This window comes from Podarcis pityusensis (assembly GCF_964106645.2).
Source record: "Podarcis pityusensis genome assembly, chromosome: 5".
Classification (NCBI taxonomy): Eukaryota; Metazoa; Chordata; class Lepidosauria; order Squamata; family Lacertidae; genus Podarcis; species Podarcis pityusensis.
The window spans coordinates 81,002,895-81,021,661 of NC_138032.1; the positions used below are offsets into that span (position 1 = coordinate 81,002,895).

The 18,767-nt window shown below is 40.4% G+C and overlaps 1 protein-coding gene across 2 annotated transcripts in view; it reads right to left on the reverse strand.

Annotated features, from left to right (window-relative positions):
* LOC308476882 (heparan-alpha-glucosaminide N-acetyltransferase-like) overlaps positions 1–18,767 on the reverse strand; it is a 171,042-nt gene that overhangs the window by 55,860 nt on the left and 96,415 nt on the right. For both annotated transcript variants that reach the window (XM_081004994.1, XM_081004995.1), the window contains 4 exons: positions 13,822–13,898; positions 11,080–11,110; positions 7,878–8,038; positions 1,172–1,284 (listed from right to left, as the gene is read on the reverse strand). In XM_081004994.1, the coding sequence (XP_080861120.1) occupies positions 1,172–1,284; positions 7,878–8,038; positions 11,080–11,110; positions 13,822–13,898 (382 nt within the window). The remainder of the gene's footprint in view (positions 1–1,171; positions 1,285–7,877; positions 8,039–11,079; positions 11,111–13,821; positions 13,899–18,767) is intronic.

An 18,767-nucleotide genomic window follows, 5' to 3' on the forward strand; every position in this document is an offset into this window, starting at 1 on the left:
GAAGCATCCCCTTTTTTCAGAGGGTGAAGACAGAAATAAAACACTCATCACAAATGGCCCTGCATCCCCAGTGCAATTCCAGATTTCTGATTTGCCTTACATACACATAAGCACAATACCAGAAAGTTAAACACTGGTTTACTCCTCCCCTCAGTCTCTGGGCAAGCTAGCCATTATATATATATATATATATATATATATATATATATATATATAATCGAATGTATGTCATATGTTCATTATTCACCTTTATTGAACAGAATTTGCATAAACAGTTATTGGATTGGGCTGTGTGAGTTGGTAATGGAGAAGGTGCTAGCCAATACATTCCTTCCATTTTCTTCTAGTAATTCTTCACACTGAACTGCATTGAAAATATGCAGAGCTCATCCCGGGAAAGAAAATGTCTGTTTCTACTGAACATAGTGAGGGTGCTTTCAAAGTGGCCTCACTTGTCTCAGCATGTTACTTCTGTCTTCAACCTGTGAAGCCCAAGCATGTACACAAGAAAACCTTGATAGAAGGTGCATGTAATAAAATCTCGCTGTGTTTTTCCTACGGAAAACAGCTTCAGCAGGGTGGGTGGGTGACATATACAAGAGAACAAGCCAAATAATAATAATAATAATAACAATTTCCGCTATTATGATCATGGTATTTAACAAAATCAAGCTGCATAAAGGAATATCTAAGTTATGTAAAGGGTGGGTTGCCTTTATCATCTGTAAATGTTGACCTCAGCAGCTTTATCTCTTTGCTTGTATAAGGAAGATCAAATAAAATTGCATGTGAGTTCTTCATTATTAACAACGGGGGAAAAGATATTCAGTACAGTCATATAGTAAATAATACCTAGTTATCTAACTTGTAAAACTTGTCTGGAGATTCAGTTTGTGAAACCTTTGAGCATAATATACCTCACTACCAAGAGGAGAGTAAGCAAGGGCATTGGTTACAGTGTAGCCAAGGTAAAGGAACAATCAAGATTATTTCTGACTGAAATTTAGTGGTGCCAGAGAGTGAGATTATAGGTAAGAAAGTCAGCAGTCCTGGAAACTGGTGAAATATAAGACATCAATAATATGAGGCTAGCTGGATGCCACACACATTGCTGGGTACTCAAAAGTGAGCAAGGGTATGTTTTTCCAAGATCAGTCCCATTGCATCTCACCTGATATCTGCCAAGGTCTTTTAAGCAAAAGAAGGTCTCCATCAAAGCCAAAATGAAGTAAGTAAATCCAAGACGCTGCAGAACACCTGGAATCCTTGCCCAGCTCCATGACACTGTAGGTACAAAGCTGAATGTTACATATAAGACCCAATTTGAGAGAGAAAATTCCAGTACATGATCTGCAATCATGCATGTTACATATTTTTATATTTGGCCAAAAAGTACTGAGTAATCAGATGCATCAAGGATTTGGTTCCAATACCAAGAAACTTATGGGCTAAGGCTTGGAGTCCAGTGATTGTGTGCATTCAGGTCCCAGAAGCCTCTTCAGGCATAGTAAGGAATACATGGGTGCAAGAATAGCCTTTGCAGTTGACTGGCAGTATGAGACTTCTAGATCAGTATGTGCCATCCTGGTGCCCTCCAGATGTTTTGGACTACAACTCGCATCAGTCCCAGCACAGTCATAGAATCAAAGAATTGTGGGTTTGGACAGGACAGCGAGGGTCATCTAGTCCAACCCCCTGCAATGCAGGAATCTTTTGCCCAACGTGAGCTTGAACCCACAACCTTGATATTAAGAGTCTCATGCTCCACCAACTGAGCTATCGTGTTGACTGAGGCTAGTGGGAGTGGCATTTTAAAATTTCCGGAGGGCACTAGGATGGTGAAGGCTATTCTAGATTCACCATAGATCCTAGGAGCTGACCTTTTGCCTTTGATAGGCCAACTCTTTGAAGTAGCACTTTGAGCCTATTGCACATCAGGCTTCAACTCAACTCCCCAGTGTCACCTCCAGCCAAGAACAGCAGAATCCCTGGATTGCAAAAAACCAAATGCTTTCAGGTCTGGAATTGGGTATAGCTGTCCACATCAACAGCCTCACTCTGACAATGCGCTCAATGAACTACAGAACAGTTGGAGAAAGTTCCTCTATGCAACCTTCATTGCGCCCTGTGCGCATCAATGTCTTTGCCTCCCTGTCAGCCCACCACTACCGAGAGATGAAAGTTAGCTAGTCTCCTTAGAGGTGCCCAGACATTTTGACAATTTCAGATATGTCTCAACTTTCTCCCAATCAAGCTGTCTGTTCTCTATTCTAAAATACTGTCCTTTCCACAAAGCCACCCAGCAACTTAAAGTGCTTACATTTACAATAGTGAATCTGAGGATTAATCAGCAGGTTTCATACTTTTAAAGCTCTGGGCTCCATCCAGCTTGTGCTGTCCACTTAAAGGGGAAGTATTCCCATCAGTCCATTACTGCCATTATTTCTTAATGTACTGCTCTTTTGTTGTGCAAGCACAAAGGGGACAAAGACAGAAGAGGAGGCTGCTGAAGAGTGCTTGGCTTTCTCATTTGCTCTCATGGAGGCGGAACTTGGCCATTCTGAATAAAAGGACAATGAACTAAAGTCAAATTTTATGGGAATGTCATTTGTCTAAGGCAATCATTTTGTTTTATGCTCTCCATTTCAAGCTGTAGGATATTTTTGAGTAGGGGGCAGTATTTTACAGTCCATTTTCCTTGTGGTGAGTAAGCACTGGAGACTTATCTGATTATTTACATCAGGGGTTGCCAATGTGGTGACTTCCATATGTTGCTGGACTGCTGCACCCATCATCACTTAACACTAGCCGGGATGATGGGGCTGGCTGGGGATGATGGGAACTATAGTCTAACAACTTCTGGAGGGCTTTACATTGGCTGCCCCCAATGGGGCTGGAAAAAAATCTCTGAGCCTGAAACTCTGGAGAGATACTGCCACTCAGGATAGACCATATTGGGACTGACAGACCAATAGGCTAGCTCACTATAAGATACTAGCAAATCTTGGCATTCTGTAAATTTAGCGAAATATTGCTAGCAGCTCCTCCTAGCCCTGCAGCTAAGCCTTACTCAATTGTGAAAAGATAAGAGAGTCCCCACAGTCCTGACATTTTGTCCTGGGTGTAGCTTGGCTTGCTAGTGCTGGAATGAGGAGATTTATAATTTTGACCTTTTGATATGAAGATGTCCCTCCTTCAAAGGCTACTAGCTATGATACGACTATTGATGAACGCTAGCCACAGTGTCTATGCTCTGCTGCCACAGCTGGAGGTAGCAACAGTTCTGAATACCAGTTGCTGGAAACCACAGAAGGAGAGAGGGCTCTTGTGCTCCCACCCTGCTTGCTGGTTTCTCACAGGCTTCTAGTTGGCCACTGTGAGAACAGGATGCTGGACCAGATGGGCCATCGGCCTGATCCAGCAAGTTTTTCTCGTGTTCTTATGTTCATGCAATGCCAGCTAGGTTGCAGACATACCATTCTTTTTCTAACTTTTATGCTCTCACAGGTATTTGTGTGGAATCATTTCAGAGAGGACTGAAATTGCATATATATATATATTAGAAATCGCTGTGTTGCTAAATATATAATCCTTGCCTTTCAAACACACAAATGTTGGCATGAACGGGGGTGGGCAACCAAAAACCCTTTGACTAATGGGATGAGTGTAAAAAAATACTAGAATTGAAACGTTGCTGAGAAAGTCCATTCTGATTCAGATAAATGGAAAAGTGTGGTATAATATTACCCGTTTTCCATCACATTACGAAAAAATGTTAGATTGTACTGGGGTGTGATTGGGTTAGTATTAGGTTTTTTGATCATATGATACATGGTAGAAACCCTTCACATTACTCTTGGGAAACTACAAAGCCAGCTGGCAGATACTGAAAACTCAAGTCACAAATTCGCAATATATCATCTAGCTCATTTTCAATCACATTTAGTTATTTATTAAATTATTGTATTTTCAGAACCCTGAATGAGTCAGGTATGATAAAATTGGCATCATGCCAATCAGCCAGGCATAGACTAAGGTACTGGTATTAAATATAATCTTTTATTACATTTCCTCTCTTCATTCCATATTTGAATATGAGACACAATCAGCCATATGAATTGGTTCAATTATTTCCAAGATTTCTTTTGGAGTCTTGGTGCAAAACACATCTGAGCACAAAAGCCAATGAAAAAGGGAGGTAGTGGATCAGGAAGATAATAAAATATAATCTGGAGGCTTAAAATTCATAATTCTAGACCTGTAGGGCTCAGACGCAAAGCTTTCCAAAAGAGAAACTTCCTACACTTAAGATTATTTTCCTGTTGCTCACGCTTAAAATTCTGAATTTGGCTCAGGTGAAGGCCTCTCCCCAAATTATGCTACTGCAGGGGTAGCTGCCTTGTTGTCTAGCATAAATAGCAATATCTGGAACATATAATAAAACTTATCCTGCAAATTCTTAACTGTTAAATGTTTTTCTTTACTAATGTTTTCGCTGCTTTCAAATTCTTTTAAGTACTATTGCATACCCTCCAACATTCCTCAGATGAAAATAGGGACATTTCTTACTCCCCTCCAACTGGCCTTCATCAACCGCCCGCCCCCTGCCCCCCAATTTTTTGGTCATTGTCCCCCACAGAGCATTTTCTGTCAGAAGAAGGGGCAAGATTAGACACAGACGCACAAAGCTTTTTTTAAAAAAAGAAATAAATAAAGGCTCCTTGCACTCTGCTCCATTTCCTCTTTCTTCCCACCTGGGGCAGCCCTGCCCTCTGCCTGCACCTCAGAGCCAACGTATCATGTGGAGTTGGGCCTCGGTCGCAGCAGCCTTTTCTCCCTGCCTGCTCCCCAGCAATTGCTGCAAACTGCCCAAGGGAGAAGGCTAGTTAGTGGTAGCCACGGAGAGGCAATGGGATACGCCCTAGCAGACACCACTGCCATCACCACCGTTTCTTGGGACAAGGGCCAGCTCATCCTCCTCCTCGACCTCAGCAGTAGCAGCAGTGGCAGGGGAAATAGGGACATTTCAGGATCAAATCAGAAGCCAAGACAGTTTTCATGATTCCGGGACTGTGACTGAACAATAGGGGCACTTGGAGGATATGCTATACAATCCATTATCCCTTTGAAGTAAGTCACTATGACATGAATTTTACAGGTAAGGAACTGAGATGTGGATACATCAAACCCTAGGCCCTATTCAGATGGAATAAGGCCTAGGGTCTGATGGAGGCAATTCCACACCCTGTTTCCTTGGCAACACAAATCATAAGGCAAGGTATTCATCCAAACACCCTTTTAAATGCTGTCTCAAACCCATTAGTGTCCTGTGCTAAAACTGCAAGCATACAAAACTTTCCCAGGCCCAAGTATCTTTCTCAAACACTGAATTCATTGTTAGCTGAATTCTTTTTAACACTGGGACCTACTAGTATACCCAAATACTTTTACATTTCAAAAATGCAGTCCATTTATACTCTACTTAAGGTGATGTTCAACATTGTTTGTTCTGCCAGAAATTATTCACGTCCCTTTCCTAATCTTATTCACTAGACTAAAGCTTCTTTTAGGTTTAGGACTGTCAGCTGTTGATAATCTTATTGATGTAGGGTGCTTTTTAGAGCAATGGGAGTGACTTTCTTTATAGTCTTCTGCACACCTTTGGGAAACCTAGTCCTCTAAACACAGTAGTACTTCTAAGCAAACAGGCCTGAGATTGCTCTGTAAATCCTGTAAAAGGAATGCAAGGATGATGATGATGATGATGATGATGATGATGATGATGCAGGAGGAGGAGTGTTAGCATTGCTATGGAGGAAATATCTATGCTAGAAGCTGAAGGAAAATATATTTAATTGAATCTTTTGAGTTGGATTGGGGGTTTTAAGACAGCCATTGTCTCTTACATCCTGCCCTGCTATAGCACAGAGGCGCACTCCTCCCAAGACAGATGGATGCCAACACTCTGAAGAAACCTATCTGAATACCACCCACCCACAGTGCCGTCCTCTACAGAGGAAACCATACATCTATCCTGGTTCCAGCTTCAGAATCCTGCAGATACAGAACTTTATTAAGGCTTCCATTATTAAGCTCTTCCTTTAAAGAAAGCAGAAACTCGTGGTTAGGAAGAAATATGTGCAACCCCAACTGCACTGCACTGTGGATTTAAAAGGGCAACTGTCAAGAACATAATGCATTTCGGGGGTGGAGATTGGGATTTGAAAGCCGACACCACAATGGCTCCATAAGTACTCAGCACTTGGAACTGGCTATCCTGCAGTACTGAAGTGCAGAGATTTGCAAAAAAAATAAAAATAAAAAAGTCACAAACATATCTAATCTAAGTGCCAAGTTCTTAGTTCCTTCTCATTTCTCTCTCTTCCCTTGGGCTGCATAAAAAGAGCTGTCTTTGGTTTCTGCTGGAAAATGGATGCTGCATGTAACAGCCAAAAGAGAGAGAGAGGGAGAGAGGGAGGAGAAAGCATTCTGATAAATAAATGATCCACACAGGGTGTTATGCCACCATGACTGTTGCTGCCTTTCCCAAATACTTCCAGTGCTTACAGGATTTGCCATTGGGGGCAGCAGAAATGAGACACCTCCGGTCTGGTAATTGTTGTTTCTAAAAGTCTCCAGATCAGATTATTGTCACTAAAAGTACCTCTCTGTTTTGCCAAACTAAATTAGCAAGCCATTTTTGCTGAAAGCAGAAAAGTGTTAACAGTTGACATGCCCAGCACCAGCTGCTGGGACTTTAATAGGCAATAACTAGATATGTTCTGCTGGTGAATGCAAAGTTGTAATTTGCTGTTGCAGACTGTTGTGTATTTAGCAAAACAAGCAAATAAAACTATAGCAACTATTGCTCAAAAGACCAAAAAAATAAAAATAAATCACCAGGGACTTCTTTTTAGAAAGCATAGTAGGGTCCCCCACTCAATAAATTGTTTTAACCATTCGTTATTTTTAAAGCCTAGATCTTCTGTCTGCAGATGGAGATAATAATGTACCATTGGGGAAAATAATAGTCCTATTCATGAATTCAAAAGGCCACATGGAGGCTCTTCACTTTCCCCTTCTGAGCAGGACGATCTGAAGTGGGTTGCACACATGTTACAAGTCCCCTTGCTATCAGGAACTCAGTCATATGTGCTCACGAGGCCCCAGAGACCTTCTCTCTAAACACAAGAAGATTGGGGAGGGAGCAGGCATCATAGGATTGTAGAGGTCATTTAGTCCACACACACCCCGGAATGCAGGAATCTCAACTAAATCATCCATGACCATCCAACCTCTGCTTAAAAACCTCCAATGAAACAGAGTCTCCAAAACTTCCTGAGGGAGTCCGTTCCACTGTAAAACATCACCTACTGTCAGAAAGGTCTTCCTGGTGTTTAGTTGGAATCTTCTTTCTTGTAACTTGAAGCCATTGGTTCGGGTCCCACCCTCTGGAGCAGCAGAAATCAAGCATGTACCATCCTCCATGTATCAGTCCTTCAGATATTTGAAGATGGATATCTCCTCTCAGTCTCCTCTTTTCCAGGCTAAACATACCCAGTTCCCTCAACCATTCCTTATAAGGTTTGGTTTCCAGACTCTACTCATCTTGGTCGCTCTCTGCACATGTTGCAGCTTGTCAATATCCTTCTTAAATTGCAGCAACCAGAACTGGACAGAGTATCCCAGAACTGCACAGAGACACTGGGGGCAGGGCCAGCAATGCCCCACAGCAAAAAAGGGGGGAGCAGGGGGCACTTGGCCATAGAGATTTAAAGCACAGGCCATGCCTGGAAAGCACGGAGGAAAGATAAGTGTGGATATTGTACGTGATTGTATGATAAAAACACTAATGACCGAAAGGCAATTATACTTACATGGACCATCTCTTGGTCCATAGTTAAGGAAGCAGAGTCCCATCAAGAGTAAGATCACAGTCCTCCAGGTCAATTTACGCAAGAGCTGGATACGGCTCACTCCTCTTTTCATCATCGCATGGAAAGCCAGTGCTACTGATGTGCCAATGATGAAAACAAACCTATAAACATCAAGGATTTGTCAAAAACCCAAGTCCAACCATACATTCATTGATTTTCCTTTCGATTCAAATCTATTGGACTCCATTCACCTAAGTAAAATCTCCATTGACAAGGAAGGTAAGGATGAATGGGCATTTGTTTGGGGATATATTTTCATCTCACACTTCCAAAATGGGTGTTCCAGAAGTAAATAAAATTATTTTCTAGAAAAGAAATCACCTTTCCTAGTAGATGAGACAAACTACAACTCAGATTTAAAAGCAGCTTGCCTTGTTGGGTAAGAGGGCTGTGGTAGAGGAAATGGCCCTTGTGGAAATGCCCTTAGATTGTCTCCTAGAGCTTGGGAGCTATAGTAACATGCTAGCAGCCTCCTGCTCTTTATGCAAGAGAAAGTCAGTATTAGGGCAAATGATTCAGTGAAAGAACTGTTCCAACTAGTCTTTTTTGGGTATATCCATTTCAGCAACCAATAACCCAACATTCATCAGTTGGAGAGTCATTCTTTTAAATTTACTTTTAATATCAGGAATGGCAAAGGGCCAAATCAGAAATGATGGCAAAAGACTAGGTCCAAACCAATCATGTATAAAGAGAAGTCTGTTTTTGAGAGCTGTGGAGTGAATAGATGAGAGCAGCTGATGTGTCCAGAATAAAGGGACAGGTTTTGGTGCATGGTAATAGTTTTATTGTAAAATAGTTATAAAACCAATACAAGTTTGCACCTACAAAGAACAAAGGTTGCATTTAGTTCTAATGAATGGTAACTTTGCCATATTGATTTATGCTAGCTTTGTGTCTATTTTTACATTGTTGGTTACGTACTATTGTTTTTCATTGCTTTTAAATTTATTTTGCTTGCATTTTTTTTTATTACTGAGTTTTGTAAACTGCCCAGAGGACAGAGGAAATGTTGTAAATAATCTATAAATTGATTTACATCTAATCAATTAATTCAGTCAAAACACAGATTAATCAACTAAAAGTTCTTTTTTAAATAGTTGGCAGTTTAATAGGCACAAAATTCCTAATAAACCAGCTGGTAGAATTCAGTACTACAAGATGTGGAGATAACTACCGGCTTACATAGCTTTAAAAGTTGATTAGACAAATTATTGGAGAATTTATTTGAGTTTAAACTAAAACCTCAATATAGAGATTGAAACATGGTTGAAAGCATAATTAAATACACTGTTAAATTAAATACACCATTACTTTGAAGTGAACATGAAATGGAAATAATTAATGAAGTAATTGGTAACTATTTTCAATATAATGAAAAAGGGAAGTCAGAGAGGGAATAGGATTGTATATAATTTGGGGTGCAGGGGGGCTATTTTAAGAGAACATTTTAACAAATACGGCAGCATTATCTAAACAAAAGTAAAGACACAGTTCAACTGAAAGGGGAAATAAAGAGCAAGAAGATGAACATAAGCAAAATGGCTCAAAGAGGATATATATTTTTAAAATGTGACTAACAACTTTGCCTTATAAAATAAGTGTTCTGAACAATCAGCTATTGCTTGAACAGCATGAAAACCTGAGACGGATGTAAAGATGCTAATTCAGGATGTGGAGAGGAAAACAGTCTTCAGGGAAAGGACATTTTTTTAAAAAATGCCAAATGTGCAAATCTGTCATTCTTTGCCTTAATGGGCACTTATAAATGTGCAACTTGCCAAAGATCTTCCTCCACAATATGATTGTGGTTATAAAACGAACAGCATGGTCAATAACATGATCTAATCTGATTGAAGGGGCCAGTAAGAAAATTATTACCCACTTTACAACCCATTAACATCAACCTTACATTACAGGAATGCACACGATAGATTTAAAACTTGCTTACTTAAAGCAAGGGGGTCTAAATAAACTCCATTACATTTCTTGGGGTTTGGTTGTTTTTTTTATTGCTGAAGCAAAAATGAATACCCCCCTGGTGACTGGACCAAAATGGGGAAGGGGATATGCTGCTGATAGGATGCTTGCTGAGTTAGGGTATTTTGACAGTCATATATAGATGTTGGAGAGAATGACTGTTTAGATAGCTTTTGCCTTGACAAACTGATACAGATGGGGAAAATATGGCACAGAGGAAGCTCAAATATCTCGAATGTCGTTACTAGGATTTAGGACACAGAGACTCTGACTTGGAACAGAATGCATCGCTTGGAATTTTTAATTGCATCTGTGTTGCCGAGAAAGCTCTATATGCACCCATCTTGGAACAAAGACTAACGTTATATGTTATTATTAATCACAGAATTCAGAAGTATTAAGAATTTGCCCATCATATATCATTGGCTGTAATAGAAAGCAAAATTATGTAAGGTTACATTGACCTTTAACCTAAGAAACATGACCAAGATACCGTCATTCTATTCAGCGTTAAGTTTGAAGGCTGATTTGAACAGGAAAAAAATAGTTTGAAAAGGAACTTTCATGTTAGAAAAAGGCTACTAGTCTGAGTGGGTTATTGATCAAGAAAATGGCTGCTATGAGGAAGTTAAGGGATTCTGTTCCATCACTTGTCAGGCCTATGCAGATTATAAGTGTCAAATTATAGTTTTGCCAATACAGTAAGTCTGTAATTTATGCACATTTAAGTTGTATGCATTCAGTTTTATTTTTGTGTGGCAATATTATTATTTTAAGAAGTTGAAAGAGGGCAGGGTTCCAGGAAAAATGACTGGCAATCCCACCTGTCACTGAACCCAATGGGCTTTGATTGTACGTGGTTTTGGCTTTAGGCACGATCCCTGGATCATACTGGGTAAATTATGGGCTTACTGTTCAGTTTGGCAAAGTCCTAAGTGTGAGACTAAAGCAAATAGCAAAGCGAAATCCCATAAGGTGACCAGGAAGGTAAGAAAGCTGGCCTTTTCACATAACCTGCTAGTCATTTAAATCCATTCATATATTTAACTACAAGGCATTAAGGTTAAAATAACCAAGTGATATCCATGCATGTGTGAACAAGTTCAAAGAATTTTTCAGAGCAGAAATAAATGATATTGCTGAGCAGTTTTTGATAGCTTACCAGGGCATGACCAGATCGGCAACTGTCAGTCCTATGGATGAAAACACAACAATGATTTTAAAATGCTGATTGTTTAACAATACAGTTTACCAATTCATGTGGTAGATAAGAACAACAAAATGGATCTGATGTCTGACACAGTATCTTGCTACTCCTCATGGCCCTATGAATACATTTGGAAGCATACTAGAATTGTTTGCAAATACTACAGCATTTGTAAGTTTACACATCCTCCAGTCATTATGATTGCCTCCTGCTACCACAATAACCCTTGGAAAAATATTCTGACTCTTACACAAATTATTTTTGGTTTCTGAATAAGGCAAATATGCCACACCTTTTATGCAGAGTAAGCATATTTGTGTAAGTTTTCTTTACTTCTTTCATTTGTTCTGAGTTCCGAATTTGAATTTTCTTACTTCAAAGGGCAAGGGGATTTTTCACAGCAGAGTGTTGCTGAGTTGGCTCGTATAACCCAGATTCAGATATGGCAAAGCACTGAAAACCAAGATCAATGCCCAGATAAAAGCAGCATAATTTTCTTGCTGGGTCACACCCCAGTCATGGCTAGCCCTGCCATCTGCCATGATGAAGACCTGTTTCAAGAGGCATCATGAGGGGGTGGACAGATAGAGACATAAGATTAAATGGTACAGAAATTGGTTGTTGTTTTTAAAGGTCTCCAATTCAGGTAGCAAAAAGTTTTGGGCTTTCACTGACCAGAGTTCATCTACTCTGTTATTTTACGTATTTAGTACTTTTGACTCAACATTTTGTTTCTAATAGAATTGTAGAGTTGGGAGGGACCCAAGGGCCATCTTGTCCACCCCCCTGCAATGCAGAAATCTCAACTAAAGCATCCATGACAGATAGTCATCCAACCTCTACTTAAAAACCTCCAAGGAAGGAGAGTCCACAACCTGGTAAGGGAGACCATTCCACTAGTAGATGTGAGTCAGAACCTCACAGTCAGAGGTCAAATGTGATTCCCACCCTCTTATTGTTCGCAGAATGTGATATTGAGAGATATATTGCCGCTATAGAAGGAGGTACTATTTACCAGGCAGAGCTAATAAAACAGGTTGCTTATTTTTAAGTGTATGTCTTCAGGTTCTGTACCCGCACATAGTAACTTCCTCCTTTGCTCCTCATATCTTTAATTTGCCTAATCATTTTTCAAAATAATGTGCAATGAAACATTTCCGTGAAGGTCAATGCCTCACAACAGCACCGGATTTAGGGAAGTGCAGTTCTCCTAACAACTGTCAGTAGGCTTAACAACCCAAGAGTCTTTGGGGGAATCTTGTGATTGTTCAAAGTGATATAATCCTGCTTTAAATGTATAGTGCAGATGGGTCTCATGTCTTAAAACACAGACCCTGCCCAGGTTATGGCACACCAAGTCAAACACAGCCCACTAGCAATGTATGGCAAGCAATCCAGAGCCTTATAACTCTAATTTTGCTGCCTGGACCTCAAAAACAGAAGAGTTGTCAAGGACCTGGCAAGCCACTATGAATGACTGGTAGATTGTGCCTGGCTTGGAAGCTCCAGCTGGTCAGACTTTATGTAACATGTGAACGGCCATGCAAGTGTATACAGTGGTACCTCGGGTTAAGAACTTAATTTGTTCTGGAGGTCCGTTCTTAACCTGAAACTGTTCTTAACCTGAAGCACCACTTTAGCTAATGGGGCCTCCTGCTGCCCCTGCGCCGCTGCTGCACAATTTCTATTCTCATCCTGAAGCAAAGTTCTTAACCCAAGGTAATATTTCTGGGTTAGCGGAGTCTGTAACTTGAAGCGTATGTAACCTGAAGCGTATGTAACTCGAGGTACCACTGTATAACAGTCCACATACACATTAGTAAGTGAGGACAACATAATATGAAATGAATGACCCTTCATTTCTAGTATGCTCTTTTCCCTGTTCAGTAACTTCACAACACAAAAGTGATGAAGATATATCTAACTTTGTTTCACAGAGTCAGTGGGCCAGTGCCAATTGGCAGGGACAGAGGAATATTTCAAGAAACATTTGTTGAGTGTTGACAAGTTGTAAGAGGAGATCTACCAAACCAATACTCTCGTGACTGAAGCAGGACTGGAAAAGACGTGTGGTTTTCCCAGATTAAACTGTGCATGTAATTAAAGCCTGTGTTATGAAGATGGCAGTTCAGAAGTACCGCCAATTGATTTCTGAGCTAAAATACAGAGCGAGGCAATTATTGTACTTGGCATCATGCTAATCCATTTAACCGAGAGCCCAATAACAGGAAACCATTGTTACACAATATGTAACTCAGATTGGGGCGACTGTAACATGATCTTAAAAGCTTCTCTAGCTCTCAGAAGTCAATATACTCCTTGCAAAAAAGGAAGGGTCAGCAAAACGGAGCTGTTACAGACCTTGCTTAAACCTAAAGAAAATGGCCTCATAGACAATGCACTGAGACAATAAAATTAAAGGATGAACTCCAGCTAAATAAAGTAATGGTCCTCCAGTGGAAAGGCAAAATACAATTAGCATTCACATGCTTATTTTAAGATCAATATTTTTTCCTGCTGATTTGCTGAAGAGGCTTTTATGAAGTTTAAGCAGAGTTCATTGTTAAATACTCTTTACCTACAGAGGATATGGTAGGCCATATTAATTCCTGTTTCTTTTGGAGATCAATAATGAGTTTGCTGATTTGTATAAAGTGCTTAGGGATGCAGCAAATGCAATGGGAAGTTGTCCCCTACCATTCCACGCAGCGTGCTCAAAGAACCAGTAGCCTCCGCCTCCACAGTTCAGAAAAACCATGATGGTGAGAGAAAATCTGAAAGGGGAAAAGAGTTAATGGGTCAGGAAACCAGGTGAAAAATTGCTGGTTTTGGGCAGTGACACTGTCATACCTAAAGGTTGGAAATCAGACTAAAAATCAGATTGACTAAACAACTTAGAATGATAACATTCTTCTCTGCAAATGGGTAAGTTTGTGTTAAATAATTTGAACATAAGCTTACATTACATTAAAGAAAGACTCTTAGCATGCATTAAAAGAAAACAACAACAGGTAATCTATATATATTTTTACCACAGCAAGACAAAGGAATCTTAGCATGCTATTTTTCTATGTGCAGAAAGGGTTGCTTCTCCCACCTATATCTCTGTTGGAAGCACATTCATATGTCCAGCCCTAAAAATGCAGTCTGAAATGGTATAGCCTGGAAAAGATTTTGCCATTTGGCAGGAGGTTACCACCTTACTGAATCTAAGCAGGTCTGTACTGTAGGTCTGGTCAGTGCTTGGATGGGTGAGTGCCTAGGAACCACATGTATGTTGCCTGAGGTTCGCTGGGATATAAATAAACCCACTGCATATGTAGATTGCCTTAGAAATATGTGTATACCTCACTACCCAACTGCAACTAAGCAATGGACCATTTGTCCACCTTAAAATTCTATTTAAACCAAGCAAATCAGGAAGAATACTCAACAAACAGGACACCTGGAGCAGCTCTTAAAAATACTTCTGTCCACACCTTAACCACAAGTTGCTGAGACTAAAATGTCAGGGCAGAATCAGTAGCTTTATCAGACCAGGTGGAATGCAATTGACCCCAGATCCCTGCTGAATTGTAGTATCACCCTTTGGCCATCCGCAGTGGAGGTGCATAATGAGGCCGGTAGCTCCCTCTTCCAGAAAACTACCATGTAGCGGTTAGGAGCCATATGTTTGGGTCTTGTTGACCAACTTCCGGGGCCGAATCTGCTTGTGCCTTCCAGGCTTTCTAGAGAGACACCTATGCTTCATTCAAGTTTGTGAAATTGCACGTCCATTATTACTCTCATGAAGGTGCTGCACGAGGTTGCATGGCCAGCTTCAGGTTCTTGAACCTTCAAAAAGACACAGATCATACAGCAACCAAGGGCTGTTGTAACAAAATATTCGTATAAACAAAACATTCAGGTCATAATGAGCAGCAGCTTCCTCTGGTCCTAGATAAGGAGAGTTACGGAAATTGATAATTTGGCTCATTTTGTTTTGTAGGGAGCCATCAGCAGCTGCTGTTTTAGCCTAACCATACAAAAATATATTGCTTTTGGCATCATTTTTTTTTAAAAAAGGAGACAGAGGAGATTAATTAGTTTCAGTTTAATGAATACTTTTCATGCTTGCCCTTGGGATGACAATGCACTTAGGTGCTAATAGAGAGAGCATTTTATGAAGAAGAAGAAGAAGAAGAAGAAGAAGAAGAAGAAGAAGAAGAAGGTAGAGAGGGACACTCTTTTTGGTGTTGGTTTTGAACAATGGGAAAAATACTATTCAAACAGCTGCTTATTAAATATTCCACATTTTTCTCAATTTGAAATTGTAACCGAAAATATGACAGTGCATCATTTCAACTGTGCAAGTTGCTGATGCTCTTTCCAGTCTTCCCATGTGCCCCCCCCCAGCACTGTGCAGGTGTTATGGTGGTTCAGGAGCACAACCATTATGCATTTTCTTTTACTTAACAGCTCTTGCAGGAAATGGAAGGTTATATTACAGATCAATGAGTGGGAAAACGGAATATGACAACCTGAGGTCAGAAGCAGAAGGATAGATGGCATTAATTAATTCTTGCACTTGCTAGAAAAGCTATGAGAGATGCCTCATGCAGCCACCACAGCTGACTTCTGAAGGCTAGACTATTCTATCCATTTCTATACTGTTATTTTTCTGCCTAATATGCAACATTTTGCAAAACAGAGCACCTCTTAAATTGCTTTTTTAGTTATTTGAAAATATGCCAGACCATGTTTTTACAGAAATATCCAGCAAATCAGTGTTTAGTGTTAGATACATTTGGAATTTTATTCTTATTTTTGCCTAACAAAGGAGACCAATATGGCAGTTTATTAATCATATATGGTTTTTTTTTTAATATCTGCATCAACACATGCCTTTATGAATATTTGTGTTTGTTGTTAAAAAGAACTCTGCCACATTGCTCAACAAAGCCCTCAGGGCAGCTTGCACTATCAGAAGTATACTATAATAATAAAACCTCCTTTAATAAAATGAAGTACAATAACAGCTAAAATCGTCAACTTCAGCCATCCTCTTAAATTTTCAATACAGATGTAGCTGTATTTAAAGAGAAGAGGAAACGCTTAATACCTAGCAATGGATTTGGACATCTACACAAAACTGTTTTCCCATTGGTAAGATTTCATGTGAAAACATTGCTGCTTCATATTATTAAAAGAAGGTAACCCTGCAAGACTTCTTGTAAAGTTTAAATTTGTCCAACACTTCCTAACAGTTTGTCCTGTCCCATTTGCAATGGGTCTATAAATCTTATTAAAATATTATTCAAAGTCTTTACTAAAACCTAGTGGGAGGCAAAATAAAGGAAAGTGGTGGTCATACTAGATATTTATTTTTTAGTAATACATTCATTTTGTATTCAGTGGTGCATACATATACAGTAAGACATATGGTAATACATATATCTTTCAGTTATACAGAGATCTTGTAGATCTCATGTGTACATCTCTTACTAGGTTCATTTTATTCATTTCTTTTTTCCTTTTGGATGGCAGGCCAACTATGGAGTGAAGTAGCCATCCAATTAAAATTCAGGAACCGTTTTCCTGATTGTCTGGTCCCATTTAACCTTGAAACCCTTAAGCAACAAATACTGAGAACTGGAATTAAGCCAAAACCTGGTCTTCTCGTAACCAGCTGCTTCTTATAACATGGTGTTCATTTTCCAGACTATTCTGAGTCTGAATTACTTAATGATAGGCCCTTTCTTTGGGTGCTTTGCAGGCAGTATTGGGTTCTTTGTGGTATTTTACCTACCCTTTGCGTAGGGGGTGGCTTGTAAGTTGTGGCAGTAAGGGATGGCTGTCATTTAACCCAGTAAGAAAAGTCCTGGAGCAACAGGTGTGCTTTAGCTCAATGAAATAGCATCAGCAGTTGCTATGATGCAGATAGCAGAATGCACCACTGACTCAAGCTTGTTTAAACTTTCCCATGAAATCTTCATTGGACAGATTAATATAAATTAAATTTGGTGCATCTTTTTTTGAAAACTGAAAATGTCAAGGATACCAGCAAGAAGAAATTAAGATGAGCATTCATTCAAGTTGTTGCAGAAGCATTTAGTATTATTTATATTGTACCTTCAGTGTATATATGGTGCTTTACTGAGCAACGAAAACTAAAGACAGGTCCCTGTCTTTAGGCACTTACCATTTTAAGTGGTATATTTCACTTCCGCAGATTCTCGGGTACAATGTTCCTCAAACTGTGGTCCACAGAACAGTAGGGATTTGCACCTGATTTATTTCTTCTGACAATGAAGATCAAGTCTGTTTTGACTGGGCTGGGGTTATCTAACAGAATAACACAGTGCTTTTGCAATCTACTATCTATTCCCTAAAAATGAATCAGTTAAAGGAACCTGCCTTAGTAGCCTTAGTAGCCTAGGGACCATGATACTCATAACATAGCCCTGGTTTTTGATAATGATGCTGGCAGTGAAGAAAATTAATTTATTAAGTGGTCCATCATCACTTACAGTAGTCCACGGGTGTGGGGCCAGTTAAGAACCATTGTTACCCATTCATCTGCTTGCCTCCTACATTTATCCTCTTTCCTCTGTTACAGTGGGTTAAGTACTTAATTCGTTCTGGAGGTCCGTTCTTAACCTGAAACTGTTCTTAACCTGAAGCACCACTTTAGCTAATGGGGCCTCCCACTGCCTCCGCGCCACTGAAGCACGATTTCTGTTCTTATCCTGAAGCAAAGTTCTTAACCCGAGGTACTATTTCTGGGTTAGTGGAATCTGTAACCTGAAGCGTATGTAACCTGAAGTGTATGTAACCCAAGGTACCACTGTATATCCTACCTTTATTATGAGGAAGTGGGTTAGGACCCACTTCCTCATAATAAAGCTATTCTGTTTTTAGCCTTTTGACAGGCCATGGGCCTGCTACTGCTCATCTCATTTACCACAGTGGCCTGGTACGTGGCTACTGTCCGTTTACTCCAATAGCAAAGTGCACAACCGTTAAGAAGAGCCCAGCTGCATCAAAGACGCACCTAGGCGAATCCTTCAAACTGGACACGTGTGCAGTATTCCTTTCTAGCTCATGATCTGTAGCAATTGGTATTCAGAAGCACATTGCCTCTGATAATAGAAGCATTACATAGCCATCATGACTAGAAACCACTGGCAGCCTGATCTGCCATGAAGCTGTCTGGCTCCCCTCTAAAGCTGTCCAAGTTAGCAGCCATCACTGTCCACTGGGTGAAAAAGAACTTCTGTCTGTCCTGAATCCAACACCATTCAGCTTCAGTGGATGATCCCAAGTGCTAGCATTATGAGAGAGGGAGAAAAAAATCTCTCCCCAACTACTGTCTCTAGGTAAAGGTAAAGGTACCCCTGCCCATACGGGCCAGTCTTGACAGACTCTAGGGTTGTGCGCTCATCTCACTCTAGAGGCCGGGAGCCAGCGCTGTCCGCAGACACTTCCAGGTCACGTGGCCAGCGTGACAAGCTGCATCTGGCGAGCCAGCGCAGCACATGGAACGTCGTTTACCTTCCCGCTAGTAAGCGGTCCCTATTTATCTACTTGCACCCGGGGGTGCTTTCGAACTGCTAGGTTGGCAGGCGCTGGGACCGAGCGACGGGAGCGCACCCTGCCGTGGG